At 40.2% G+C, this 15,225-nt stretch overlaps 1 protein-coding gene across 2 annotated transcripts in view; it reads right to left on the bottom strand.

Moving 5' to 3' along the window:
• The window catches only part of BOD1L1 (biorientation of chromosomes in cell division 1 like 1), a 64,169-nt gene that overhangs the window by 35,271 nt on the left and 13,673 nt on the right, over window positions 1–15,225 (bottom strand). For both annotated transcript variants that reach the window (XM_049886497.1, XM_049886498.1), the window contains exons 5-10: window positions 14,396–14,545; window positions 13,367–13,533; window positions 10,711–10,822; window positions 9,540–9,678; window positions 8,434–8,506; window positions 822–6,918 (exon numbers count right to left, since the gene is read on the bottom strand). In XM_049886497.1, the coding sequence (XP_049742454.1) occupies window positions 822–6,918; window positions 8,434–8,506; window positions 9,540–9,678; window positions 10,711–10,822; window positions 13,367–13,533; window positions 14,396–14,545 (6,738 nt within the window). The remainder of the gene's footprint in view (window positions 1–821; window positions 6,919–8,433; window positions 8,507–9,539; window positions 9,679–10,710; window positions 10,823–13,366; window positions 13,534–14,395; window positions 14,546–15,225) is intronic.

Genomic DNA, 15,225 nt, shown 5'->3' with positions numbered 1-15,225 from the left:
GGACTAAATCTACTGGCCGTAGCTACCTAGGGCACACTAGATGATATCTAAGGTCTGCTCCAGTTTAAAAGTCCAGGATGCCACCACTTTACAACACCGAAGTGGAAGAGAGGTCAAGTCCCCTGACCCCTTCAAGTTCAGCCTCGGTACTCCCTAAGTTCACACAGCATCCAATGCTTCGCCCCCCTGCCCTGAATAATAAACTTCAAAAAAATTAATACACTCTCTTGATTAGAAGAAACCAACCAGACTTAACTGATGCATACTGCAAATCTACAGTGTCAGACTGTGCTGGAAAGATGTTTTTGTCTGATCTCCCCATTTGATAAAATAGAAAACTGAGGCTTGCAAGTTTTGTTTCTAACAGACGCCCAAGTGCTATGCAAGTTATTTCAACTCTCTGAATCTACTTCCTCATTTGTGAAATGAGGGTGATAAAAAATAATTCCCTCACAGAGTTGTTGTATGGTATCCTTCATTTTTGATAAGAAACCTGAGGGCCAGGGAGGGTTAGAAGCTTGTCCCAGCCATGCAGACACCAACTGGCTTGTGGACGCTTCCCATCCCACAGCTGCTGCCTCTTCTTTCCTTGTACCTGAGAAACAGGTCTAAGGTTTTAAGCTTTTAAACATGAGTATATTTTAGAAAAACATGACCTTCAAGTTGAGAGTTATTTGTGATATCACAGTATAAGAAAAACATTTATACTGACATCATTCCGAAAACAAATCATCTGGATGGCTGTCTTATAAGTGCTCCATGTATCTTCTGGATGTATCTTTGGAAAACTTCAAAATTTACTATTAGAAACACATTCTCACCTATTTCACACAAATTTCCTTCAGAAGAAACGGTGACCAGAAGTAGGTCTCCTTCCTCCTGCAACGATTTGGTCATGCCATTTCCATCTCCTCCTTTCATAATAGAAACTTCAGCAGTCCATCTGCCACCAGGGACACTCTTCATAGTTAAGTCCTGCTCCCCTTTTGGAGCCGACAGAGCTATGTCATTGGCAGCTGGGAGGACTGTCTCATTGGAAGGAGCAATTTCTGACTCTTGGCCATTGATACATTCAGTGGTGGTGGTTTTCAAGTAGTCCTCAGACCCCCGTTGGCCGGCTGCAGCATCTTGGGTATCTGGCAGGTCAGCTTTTTTAGCACCAGTATTTACTGCTGTCAAACAGTGAACACTGACAGAAGAATCCTCAGCTGTCTGCCCAGATGCTTCCTCTGGTCCCTGCAGACTGAGGAGTGAGTAAGCACTCCTCTCTAACTCCCCTCTGGCTGAACAACTTGCTGTGGTGCTATTCCCTGCAGTCCCGGCCTCATGGCTTTTATCCTCTCTCTGAACAGGGCACAACAGTACATTCCCGTCTCCTGTGTTTATGAGGCTCAAGGCATCCTCACATTGTCCTCTTTCTGCAAATAGGATCTTGCCAGAACAGTCCTCGCCATGTCTGTCTTTCTCTCCTGCACACGCAGCACTTGGCTGGCCTCCCCCTGCAGACAGCACGCTGACGGGTGCACTCTCATGCCCCTCCTTAGCACTTCCTGCCATCACAGGGTCTACTGCTTTTCCTCCTGTGAAAGGCCCAGGACACTGATGGCTATTCTCCGCAATTAGGCTGGGCGTAGGGACAGCATGCTTGCTCGCCTTTGTATCTGACAATGCTGGCAGGTCACTGTTTCCTTCGGGGTTGTTTGCAGTGAGCCGATTGTCTTCATGTCTGATCAGCACACACTCTGCTGTGCTGGTGGAGATGATGGCAGCGTCACTCAAGTCCTCCATTTGTGCAATTGTGGGCTGATCCTCATCCCGTGGGATGGCACTAATCATGACTGCTTCACGTCCTTCGGAGGTGCTTGTGGAAATCATGGCAGTATCATTGATCTCTTCTGCTGGTGTGATAGAGGGGTGGACTTCCTCCTGGGGGGCTGCACTGGACACGGGGCCTTCACAGTCCTCTACTGAGCTGGTTGAGATGACAGCACTGCCATCTTTCTCTTCCGTGACTGGTACAGACCGCTCGTTTTCACTTTCAACAGCTACGCCAGAAATAGAGGCCTCACATTCTTCTGCTATGCTTGTGGAAATGAGAGCACATTCATCTTTTTCTTCCTTGCTGGTTGAGGCAAGAGGACTTTCAACTTCTGTGGGTGCGCTGGGCATAGGCGCCTCAAAGTCCCCAGAGCTTTCCGAAATTGGACCTTTGCCTCTTTCTTCAACTGTTGCATCTAGTTGTTGACTTTCGGCGGATTCGATGGTTGTCACACTGGAAATAGGCACTTCGAACTCTTCCCCTATGCTTGTGGAAATCATGGCGCACTCATCTTTCTCTTCGTTTCTAGCAGCAGTGGGTTGGCCTTCATCTGAAACTGCACTGGGCATGGGGACCTCAAATTCTTCCATATTTACTCCAGCACCTTCCACATTTTCTCCAGTTCTCAGAGCACTTGAGTGGCCTTCTTTCACATTTACAATAATGCTTAGCTGAGTGGTGTAATCATTTGTTGTACTGGTGGAAATCATCAGGCCTTTTCCTTGACTTTTATTCCCAGCTAAACTATTCTGGTTGGTAATCCCATCACTGGCTGTAGTAGCCATGAGACCATCACACTCTTCATTTTCTACAGAGGTTATGAAGTCCTCTTCTTTTTCGCTTGATGCGTGATCAACTTCACGTTCTGGAACTGCACCGGATACGAGAACTTCATAACTGCCTCCCACCAGGCCAGTGGAGATGGTGGCATCCTCCACTTTTGTGAGCTGACTGTCACTTTGATCTGAAGCTGCACTAGTCATGGGACCCTCACAAGCTTCAGGAACTGGTGCCACTTCACCCTTTCCTGAAACTGCGCTGGTCACGCTGCTTTCTACGATCCCTTTAGCACTTGAGCAGATCTCTGTATCTTTAATTTCCTTCTCTGCACCACTCATGCTATCAACATTACTTTCATTTGCATTTATGATGGCCGCTCCTGCCTCAGCTTCCACATGTTCTACTGCAGTACCAATCTGACTGGGCCCTTCTGCACTTTCGCAAATCAATGCCCCTTCACTTTCTTCTATTTCTGTGCAAGTTGAAGCATGTCCAATTTCATTTCCTCTTCCGGTACTAGTTACGACACCCTCACCTTCATCATCCTCCTCTTTTTCACCTGTGCTGGTTACAATGCCTTCGTCATCACAAGGACCAGCAGGGGCAACTAACGGTACATTAGTGACTTCTTTGGCTACTGTGCTGTCCATTGCATTCTCTCCATTTTCTTCTGATTCTGAACTTATAGCAAAGCCTTCGCTGCTATCTTCTGAGCCTGTGCAACTTGCTGGCCCCTCTCCATCTTCTTCCGTTATTCCTGTGCTTGTGACTGCACTTTCACCTTCTGTACCATCATTCACCGAACCATCTCCTTCTTGGTTGGCACTTGTTGCAGGTGGCCCGTCATTATCTACCAGTACCACATGTGCACCCGTGACCATGCGCTCCTCCTGCGGCCCTGCACCAGTTACTGAGCAGATAACGAAGTTATCACTTCTTCCTTCTGCTACTGTGCATGTCACTGCACCCTCAGTTTCCTTTTTGGGGCCCGATCTTGTCATAATTTTCTGGAATTCATCTACCTCTTCACTGCTTAAGGATCCCTCTCTTATTTCTGTTCCAGCACTTGTTACTGCTCCATCACTTTCAACTTCACTAATAAATGTAACAGTTCCTTCAACTATTTCTGAGTCTCTACTCGAAGAACCGTCACATTTTTCTTCAGAGCCGGCGCTGGTTACGGCATCATCTTTTTCTTCTGTTCCAACACTATTCACGCTATCCTCAATTTTACCTGTATGGACAGTCACTGGATCTGTTGCTCTTTCTTCAGATTCAGCCATGGTACATTCTCCACTTTCTCCTTCCTTGGTGCTTGTAAGGAAAGTTTCACTCTCAGCGAATCCCTCTGTGACAACACCCCCACCTTCCTCAGCTGCAGCAAATACAGTACACTCGCTGGGTTCTGCTCCAACATGAACAGGGTTCTTTCTGGAGCAGGGACCTGTTATGAGGCCCTCATCTGCCTCAATGCTTGTGCAAGGCAAAGCCACCTCACTCTCTCCTGCTTCTGAAGAGGTAGTTGTAGCAGCCCCCGTCCTTATAGAGCGTAGGGTAATAGTTTTGTCCTTCCCTTCAGTGCTAGTGGCAATAAAAGTCTTTTCTGCTCTACCAGACCCAGCTGTCACATTCTCAGCTGTTTCATTCCTTTGGTGTAAAACTGACGATGAATCACCACCTCTGGCACTGGTGTCTACTTCACTGTTTTCATTCCTTCTTTCACCATTGACAGATAGGTTTTCCAGTTCACCTGGGCCTCCATTTACGCTTATTGTTTCTGTAAGTTCGATACTTTTAGCACCTGTTTCTGTACTTATGCCTACCACAGGATCAACAGCAACGCCACTTTTTTTGCCATCATCTCCTGTAGATCTCATGTTCTGCTTTAAACTGGGCTCTGTGATTAAATCATTTTCTTTCTTGGCCATGTCCTTTAAGCCAACTTCTTTGACAACATTCACATTTTCCATATCCGTGTCCGTTAACTTGCTACCATGAGGCTTGTTTACTTTTCCCTGTTTACTGTACAATAAAGCAGTCTGAGAATCTTCTGGAATGTGTCTTATGCTATCTATGCTTGCTTTTGTCAGTGTATCTGCCGTGGAACCTTCACCATCTTCTTTGCTGTCACTTGTCTGAGGGACTTCTGAGTCCCCAACTCTCAAGTTTTGATTAGTGATATCGGAGTGGTCCACAAATGAGGTGCTAGTTCCTTTGTTAGCTAATGGAATTACATCTGAGTCATGAGACTCTTTCTGAGGCACAACAGTTACTGAGCTTATGGATGGTGAGGGGTCTAAATTTATGGAATGTTCAAGAGCGGCATCTCCTTGAGCAACATGTTCTTCAGTGGGTTTGGATGTATTTTTCAAATTCTTTTGTACCCTATCATCTTCTGATGTGGGAGTAGGTAACATTCTATGACTAGTTTCAGAGTCCACACTCATCTCATGAGTTCCTTGTTGAATGGCTTCTTTCTCCTCAGGATTCAGTTTGGAAGCAGCACTCTGGATGTGAACTTTCTTGGTCAGGGTGCTTTTGTGGCCAGCGTGCTTTTCAGAATTACCAACAACCATTCCACGTCCTGACTTACAGGCTGGGGCTGCTGTTCTTGAATCTACTGTGGAAGTTCTTAATTCTTCCTTTAGAAGTGTAGAAGTAGTTTTTTGTTTCATAACATTTTCAGAGTCAATATCTTGCTGAGAACTATCATTGCTGCTGTCTTGGGTTTTAGATGCTACAGATACACTTTCAAGAGCTGGCTCAGAATCAATTTCCATTGGCTCTTGTTCAGGTATCAATGCGGCATCACCACTTTTTTTTGGTCTCTGAAGAGAGGAAATACTGGAAGTGCCCAAAGTGTTTGCTGCTAATTTTTCTTCTCCTTTGGTCACTTCTTGTGATAAGCTTCCTCTTCGATTTTCATACAACCTCCTACTTAATTTCTTTTCCACTAAACTATTCCCTTTGGCCTTTTCATGATTACTGTCAACTTCTTTACCATCCTTGTCATCTGATTTATTTTCTTCCTTCTTCTTCACATCCTTACTGCTATGCTTTAAGCTTCTGCTTTTGTGCCCATCTGATAACCTTCTCTCAAGTCTGGAAGAACCTGCATCTTTATCAGTCTTATATTTCTCCTTTGCCAGCGATAACTTAGCTCTGTGACTAGAATCTTTCTGTGCGGTGTGTGCTGAGGAAGAAGTGCTCTCCAACACGGGCTCAATGCCAGTGTCTTCAAAAGGTTTCTCCTCACTTTTAGACTTTCGCTGTTTATCCGAGTCACATTCTTCAGTGTTCTTCTCCTTATCAAGTTTAGGAGCGGTTGTCTGTTTTGTGACACTTTCTTGTAGGTCTGTTTCAATCCCCTTTAACTGTTTGCTTTGACTTTTTGATTTAGACTTTAACACAAGTCTCTCTTCTAATAAGCTCTTTGTTCTTCGCTTTTCTTTGTGAACACCCTCTTCTGGTTTTAAAATGCTATCGAAATTAGTTGAGTCTATATCACACTTATCTTCTGAATAACTTTCACTTCTTTTTTGTAATGCGATACCATGTTGCTTGGAACTCAGAGTATCTTTCTGAATTTTAGAATCACTTGATCTTCTTGATTTGTGCTCTGCTTTAGTTTTCTCAGCTGGCATGTGTCTCTCTTTTTTATTGTTTTCTTTACGAACGTTCTCATCTGATTTTATAATATATTCAGAAACTGGTTTACCATCTTTGCCCAAAACCGATAATTTCCTTTCATTCCTATGTTTGCTTCTTCGGTCAGCTTTATCATCTGAAGAAAGCTTTGTTTGTTGACTTTGCTTTTGAACATTTTCATCCACTTTTAAACCTTTCTCAGAAGAATGAAGCTCAGCCTCATCACCTGTTTTATGCACACTGTCACCTTTATATTTATGTTTCGTGGGCAATTTGTCTTCTGAAAGAGTTTTCTCCTTTTCAGGCTTCTCCTTGGAGGATTTCACCTCTTTCTTAGGTAGGCTCTTTGAATGTGGTGTTTCAGAATCGTCTTTCTTTAGATGCCTTTCATTTTTAAGTGTGCTTTTCTGTTTCTGTGGTTCTTCTGTGCCAATTTCTGAGCGTTCCACTTGTCTTTTTCCATCTCTCATGTCAGTCTCTTCCTGTGCTCCTTCCAACACTACAGGGGTAGATGTTCGTCTTTTATGTTCTCTTTCTACTTTGGATTCACTTTTGTTCTCATCAGCTGAATGCATAGACTCTGAAAGTCTCCTGGTGGGTTTACTCGATTCACTTTTTACATGTACATGCTTCAGCTCTTTTGAGGAAGACACCTTTTCCTTTTCGCAGTGCTGTAAGAAAATCAAAGTTAAAACATGAGAAATACCAAAATACATTTTTAGATTCAAATTTAATATTTGGGTGCATTTGATGTGTGCACCCAATGTACTGTCACAAACATCACACTTCATTTAGTCATTCTACATTTATGACAACAGTAAAAAATCTACTCTATTTTGCATACTAATGAGGTACATCCGGCACTACAATCGCTGAGGTGGATGGTGAGAGTAAATAACGCTGGCTTTGACAGTTAAGGTTGTATATCAGCTTGGCTGGGCCATGATTCTCAGTCGTTTGGGAGTTATGTAATGACGTAATCTGGCAGCTATGTAATGATGTAACTTGGCAGCTATGTAATGAGGTAACGTAGCAGTTATGTAATGATGCAACCTGGCAGTTACGCAATGATGTAATTTGACAGTTATATAATGATGTAGTCACCCTCCATTTTATGGTATGATGTGGTATTCCTCCATTTTTTTTATAACACCAATTTTGCATATCAACCTGATCTTTGGAAGCGAACCACGTCAATAAGTGAGGAGAGGGTGTGCTTTAAAATGAAATTCTCCAAAGAAAGAATAAGGGGAACTGTGTATCAACCTAATTTTACAATAAATTCTAAGTGATTACACGTGAATAAAGGTTTATAAAATTTTAAAAATATAATTTTAACACAGAACAAAGTTAATATTTAAAAAAAATGCCATTAAAACATGAGGACATACTTCTAAATATGGCTCTAATTTTCTAATAAAGAAAAATTAAAAATATTTATTGGTTATGAATAAATAATTACTAAGATATCAGTCCCCCCTCCCCAGAAATGTCAGCTACAGCATTATAAATAAAGTAATACAAATAAGGATTTAAACATAGAAAGTTGTAAGTTTATCCTAAGAAAATAATCCAAAAAATGGAAGAAATATAATCATGGTACATATTGTTACTATTTAAGATGATGAAATCTTGGAAACGATCTAAATGCTCAACAATAAGTAAATGCTTTGGTAAATTAAGGTATGTCCATTCAGTATTATACTATGCAATCATTACATATAACCACTAGGAAGCTTACAAGGTGACATGAAATGGCTAAGATGGAACGTTACAAACATTTTTCTAGATTACATCCACTCTGGATTATGTACACATGTGGACAAGAAATGAATGTGAGTAAAACAGATGGTTAGCTACGGTGGAGAGATTTTAGGTATTTTCCCTTTCATCGTTTACTGGCAATTTTGTAATTACCAATGTAAGAAACAGAAAAAAAAGTTGAAAAAAAAAAAGAAAGTAGAAAAGTTGCTATTACCTAGTCAAAGACCACATATATCAACTCACCAAAACGAGGAATTCAGAATATAACAGAATGGGAGTTCAAGAATCCTGAATGTGAGGAAGTTTTTATTAAACTTGGAAAAGATCAAATTGTCTTCTAAGTCTTCCTCCAAAAGACTGAATGACCTGCATCTAACAAAAGACCATTGTATTTAAATGGAGTTTTATTGATTAAGACACACCTCACTTGGTTTGAGGGTTTCTTTGGAATCTTCCTCAGGTTGCAGTTTCTTTTTAGAATTCTCTTCAATATTCCTAAGCAAGTTAAAAAAAAAAGTTAAATATGAAGTTTGTTTGAATCAAATATGACTTTCTCAGGAAGATTTAAAAAAATTATAAAAAAGCTTTCTTTTACAATAAACGCTTAATCCATAAATGGTGACTTGTTACATTTTAATTTAAATCCAATTTTTTTCAACAGCAAAGTACACAACACCAAAATGTGGCATGAACACACTGCTCCTGGTGCTAAAGGAAAGTATACTTGAAACAAAAGGTCCTGATTTGCTAGTGAAGGGCTGCATGTCTTTCTGGGCCATTTACCCACTGTGTAGTCTTAGCTCTTTTTTTTTTTTGGCACAAACAGGGTAGTCTCATTTGTTTGGATCAACAGGAATGAAGTAAAACAGTAAGAAAATTGAAAGCTGACTCCTCTTACTGCATTATACAAATTATTGGTTCAGCTATCTTGAAATCTATGATAAACTTGTATAACTGCACTTTGATGCAACAGTAAAATTTTAGGCTAGGGCTCATAAGACTTCAAAATCACTCTCAGGATCTCTTCAGCTTTCTATTTCTTATAAAATTGACCATAATAATGTAGTAGCAAAAAACAACGTGGCTCAGACCTCTGGTTTAAAGGGAGAAGCACGGAATACGGTAGAGAACTGCCTGAAAAGACTGGAGAATGGGTGTGATCATTCTAAGTAAACTGTTACTGAATATCCAGAACAAGGATACTTCCAGCATGTTTCTGGAGGGTCATGGACATATTGTAGTGGGTCTGTAATTCTCTAAAACTCTAGGTACAACTGTGTGTGTTTATGCATGTACTTTTTCTGGGGAGACGATCCAAAGTTTTTATCAGACTATAAAAGCGGTCTGGGACCCAAAGAAAGGTTAAGATATACTACTTTGGAATGTTATAGATACTAACACAATAAATTATGAGACTACAAATGAAACCCTAAGGCTCTTCATAAACATGCAGTATTTTCAATGCCTCTAGTACATGAGTATGCTGGGAGGACATTACAATGGGAGCGTGGCCAGATAAAATATGTACCTTGAATCTTTTTTTCTTTTTTTACTTAAGGCTACTTTTTTCTCTAAAACTTTCCGTTCTTTAAGGACTTCTTTAATTCTGGGGGCTTTTGGTTCCAAACTCTGGGCAGATGACTCTTCTAAGCCCACAGTACCTTTGCCTAGGAAAAAGCAACCACAAACTATATTTCAGAACACAGTCTTACAAACAACGTATTTATTTTCCATTAAGATTTTCTCATCATCACAAAAAATGAGAAATTGCTTTAGTCAATATCCTAAGGTTGTGCTGGAGTAAAAATATTTTAGACGGAGAAGTCTTGTCTTTCCTACTTCAAATGATCATGGTATGCAAAGACAAACAAAAATGCTAACGTTTTAAACAAAGAAATACATATACACACCAAACCAACCAAACTCACTGCCGTCGAGTCGATTCCGACTCATAGTAACCCTATACGAAGAGTAGAGCTGCCCCACAGAGTTCCAAGGAGCACCTGGCGGATTTGAACGGCCAACCTCTTGGTTAGCAGCTGTAGCACTTAACCACTACGCCACGAGGGTTTCCACATATACACACATACATATGTTTATGAATGCATGTATCTGCATATATTACACAGGATCAGTGCCCAGAGGGAGTTCAATTTTGTTCAAAGCAATATTCCAGATAAATGTTGGGCATTATTTTATTTAATGTAAAGCCTAAATCAACTCCATTAATATCACAAGCTAGCCTTGATTATTTACATGTTAACAATTCATTTTCCAATGACAGTTCATTCTACAACCACTGGAAAATGAACTGTTAACATGTGAGCTAAGTGAGCTGGCACCTGACAGAATGTTTAATTTAGACAGAGAAGTATCTTGTTCAGGTTCTTCCTCAATGAGATGGACTGACACAGTGGCTGCAACAATCGGCTCAGGCATAACAATGATTGTGAGGATGGCGCAGGTCCGAGCAGTGTTTTGTTTTGTTGTATATCAGCTGCTACGAGTTGGAACTGACTCAATGGCACCTAACAACAACAACAAAAGAGCTATAAACACGACAGAATGAAAAATAAGGAAATCCACTACACCTGAAAAAAGGTGTTATCTTACAATCATTTCCCATAAGTAATATCAATACCTAAAAAATAAAGGTATACAATATAGTTCAAAATATTAAAGTTTAGTGTCTTCTATACCTTGACTCTTGGCTTTTGAAGATTTTGTCTTTCCTGCTTTTTGTTTTCGCTTCTCTTCAAGTTTCTCTCTATTAATTTGCCTTCTTAAAAGCCTCTCTTCTTTTTCTTTAGCCTAAAAGCACAAAATACTCACAATTATCCTGACAGATTATCAGGCAAAACAAAACACTCTGGAAAAAAAAAAAAAAGTTAAGAAATTAGCATAAGAAAAAGGAATGTTTTAGTTTTTCAGATGTTCTCACCAATTAAGACTCAGCAAAAGTACGTACGTACCGTTCATGCACACGTACGCACATTTTTCACTACCCGTTTTTTTAATGTGTTTTTTCAGAATTTGGAAGCTAGCAGAAGAATAAAAGAGAGAGATGTGAAAATTTTCCATAACTTTTTCAGAATGCCATTAGTTTAAAGAAAAGAAAAGGTAGTTTGATAAACTATCTGCTACAGTCAAAAGAACAGCCGTGAAAATAAGGGGAATTCAGGACAAATAGGTAGGTTTCCATAACTTTTCAATTATTCTTAAAGGGAAAAGTTAAAATGCAGGTTCAAGTGACAGGCTAGCCCCACAACAAATCTGACTCGCTGGTTATACTCTTGGGATCTAGGCTTTGGATTTGGGACTTCCTGCTATTGTATTTTAAAGCCAAGGAGGCCTGGTGGTACATCAGTTAAGTGCTCATCTGCTAACCAAAGTGTTGGCTGTTCAAACCCACCCGGCAGTTCCATGCGTAAAAAACCTGGCGATCTGCTCCCATAAAGATTATAGCCTAGAAAACTCTATGGGGCAGTTCTACTCTGACATATAGGGTTGCTATGAGTCGAAATTGACTCAACAGCATCCAACAACAACATTTTAGAGCCAGGGAAAATGCACAGTCATTGTGTTACTCCCACCACCCCTTTCTGGCTGGAGCTTAAAGCCCCAAAGCGCCAAAGTCCCTAAGCACAGGTATAACTCCTGACCAAGTAACCTTTTCAGGAAATAAGCATGAAACGAAGGCAGAGAAACAAAGCATGCTTTTCACTGAGGTTTTTATTAATCAAGCAAAGGATGATGATAACTTCAGCAAGGTTTTACCCGAGGTCTCACGAAACACTGCACTGGCATCTACTGCTCTGGCATCTACTGCCCCAGACCTGCTCCCTACTAAAAAAAAAAAACTAGGCTGGTTTATAATCCTTCAGAGCAAAGTGGTGATGAGAGGCTACACTGATACCCTGCTCCCCAGAGCGAATGAAAAGCACCCTGACTCCCCAAGTCCACAATCAGGGTTCTATTTTAGAGACTCTTAATTTTTAATAATATAAAAATGGTACAGATTGAATAAGTGGCTAATTTTTTTATCCAATGCTTTCCAAAGCACTTTTGAGAAAGACGAAAGATGTCTCCTGTCACTCTTTGGCTTTTCGGCACGAACCTCTTGTTGAGTCAATGGGCTGACTGACCACTCACATGGCCTAGTCTACGTTTACTCATCATGGGGCTCTCTGCATACTTTCCTGCCCTCTTAGAAGCTCCTCCTCTAAATAAATTACAAATACTCAACAACCATCTCAACTTCAGCCTCCTTGGGGATCCCTTCCTGATGACCACTGGCTTGAAAACTCCAGAGAGGTGGCTGCTAAGTCACCTTTTCTCCTCCCAGGGTCCCCACAGAGCTCTTGTGTAGGGCCTGCCTTTAACAGACCCTTAAGAAACATTTGTGGAATGATGGATACAACAAAACCTTAGCAGAAGATTTCTTACATTGCCGTATAGCATTAATTTAGCAATCACCCGCTATTTCCTTGGGACATCATTTATATAAAAGAAAACAAGCACCCTATACTTCGGACCATCATAAAATAGATATTCACCATACAAATTTGGCAAATACAAAATAAACCAAAAAAACCCATTGCTGTCACGTTGATTCTGACTCACAGTGAACCTACAGGACAGAGTAGAACTCCCCCATAGGAGTCAAATTCTGCCCCAAGGAGCTAAGGGGCAGCTGGTAGACTTGAACTGCTGACCTTTGTCTTAGCAGCTGAGTTCTTAACCACTGCACCACCAGGGCTCCAAGTACAAAATAGAATTAAAAAAAAAATCACAAATAATACTGGTAACTACTACTAGCGTTTTAGTATATTCTCCTCAAATCTTTTTTCTAACTATGTGATAATATTACCTCATTCTGAGATGCAGAACTTTTCACATTTTAACGTTTCTGAAATTGGGAGCCAGATATATTTGAGGTAGCATTTCTTTTTTTTTTTCCCCCTCTAAAAAGCTGGTATTAATTCAATAGCAGATATTACAACTAGAAGCACTTTCAAATCCAGGAAATAATGTAGGCTGGTTTTCCATTCTTCTTAATATTTTGTAATTGGCTCTATACCATTATGTCTCTTTGTATGACTTCATCCAAACTTGACTCAAACATTTCCATTCTGTGAAACATTCAGGTGGTTAGCAGTTTCTCACTAGTACTGGTGATGAGATGCATACTCAGCTGCATGTTCTTGTCTAGGCAACCTAATTAAATGACAAGGTTCCTGAAGGCAAAGATAGAATGTAACTGCTTTGTAAGCTGAGGAGTACCTTGCACAGACTATTCGTGTTTGTCAACCTCCTTCAGTAGCCCCCCAAAATAACAGATGGAATCTGACTTACAATAGACTGCCGCCGTTGTTCTACAGTAAGCTCGTCATCAGAATCACTGTAGTACTTGGAGTAAAGATACGGTTTGTGGACATACGCATGTCGTACGCCTTTTGCTTTTCCTTCGCTAGGATCGCCAGTCTGAGTTTTTGTTTTATTCTGTTTGCTCTTCTCTTCATCTGGAAGAAAGTCAGTAGAAAGAGGAGTGCTCTTGTAAATCAGTAATAAAATCAGCATTATGCTGCATAAGCAGCAAAAGCAGCATCAGCGTAGTTCAAGTGTATTTGTAGGCTGCTGCCTTTTGACTTTTTTATATGGACTCTAAGAAAAAATGAAAGATAGGCGAGATTGGGAAACACATCTGTGGCATTAAAAAATAAACCTTCCTTCCCTTTGTTTTTGCTTCTACTTTTTCTCCTTTATGATGTTTCTAGGGAACCTACCTAAAAGAGAACAGCAAATTTACAAAATGCTATGAACAGGCAATTGCAATAATATTCAATAGCTTTGGTTTTTTATGCCAACTGCATAATGTGGCAGACAGTGGCATAAGTGGTGGGCAGCAGAAATTCAGGTGTGAAACCTGGGCTGGTGCTCACTAGTTGCATCACCTTGGACACGACACACTCTCTCCGCGCCTTTGTTTTCTTGCCTGTACCTACTTCACAGGGTTATTGTGAGGATTAGATGGGGTATCATATAAAAGCCCTTAGCATGGTGACTGAAACGTAGCAAGCACTTAATAATGGTGAGCTTAAAATAAACAAAAAGCATCTTCATATGCACGATCTCATCTAAGTCTTACAATAACCCTAGGGGATGGAGTTAAGAGATGGACACACAAGATTTATTAAGGTTTCGTAACTTACCAAGCTTGCTCTGAGCGAAATCTCGGAGCTTGGGACTCAGAAACAAATCTTCCCACTACAAGGTCCCATGCTCTGCCACTATACCACATTGTTTTTTAAGACAGTCATCTGAATACACAAATAATGTTCCATGGGAGGCTTCACTAAGGCATTATTAAGTAAAATGTTTTACCATCTGATGTAATCTCGCCTTCTTCGGTGCTGTCAGACATTACAACTTCCTCCTCGGTGTCTTCTTCAAAAGATGAAAGGTCACTGGTATGGACAGAGCTAACCGTGATGTCAGTAAGTCCATCCACATCAGAATCTACCAGAGAGCCATCTTCAGGAACAAAATCGAACACAAAATAAATCAGCTTGTTACTAGAACATACTCAGAACCCAATTCCTAACTTACATTTAAAATTTTCTGCTTTAAATACCCATCAAAGAAATTCAACCACAAAAATGAAAAATCTCTTATCAACTATTATCAAATAATGTAGAGCTGTTTCCAGGAAATACAAAGGTGTATTAGTATCCTGCAAATATAAATAAACTATTATTTAAAGATGTGGCATAAACAAAAGCAAGTTTTCAGTGAGTGAGGTATTTACTATTTAATATTTTGAAAAATAGGAGATACAGTGAAATCTGTGACAGCCAGAACTCGATGGGACTGCCTTGTTTTTCTGGGTCTTGCAAGTTTTCTGCCTTTGACAGAGTACAGTATTACCACTTTTCTATGTTTCTCTGTTAGTGGAAAACACTTGAGTTTTCCTTCTCTGATAGGTTTCTGTTTGACACAGGTTCTGGCTTTCATAGGTTTTACTGTACAATTATGGATTAAGCTGCATGTGAATAAGTTTTAAGACTTAAATGATAAAGTTTAGAGTTGATCAGTTCATTTACTTTGTAAGCTGGTACATTAACGTAGAAAATATGCAAATGTTTACTGTTCTTTTTTGGCAAAGGGGATATAAGTTTTTGTGGTTTAAAACAACTATCAAATAAATTTCCTAA

The sequence above is a fragment of the Elephas maximus genome, chromosome 5 (genome assembly GCF_024166365.1).
Source record: "Elephas maximus indicus isolate mEleMax1 chromosome 5, mEleMax1 primary haplotype, whole genome shotgun sequence".
NCBI classification, from domain to species: domain Eukaryota; kingdom Metazoa; phylum Chordata; class Mammalia; order Proboscidea; family Elephantidae; genus Elephas; species Elephas maximus.
This window is presented reverse-complemented; position numbering and strand designations above follow the sequence as displayed.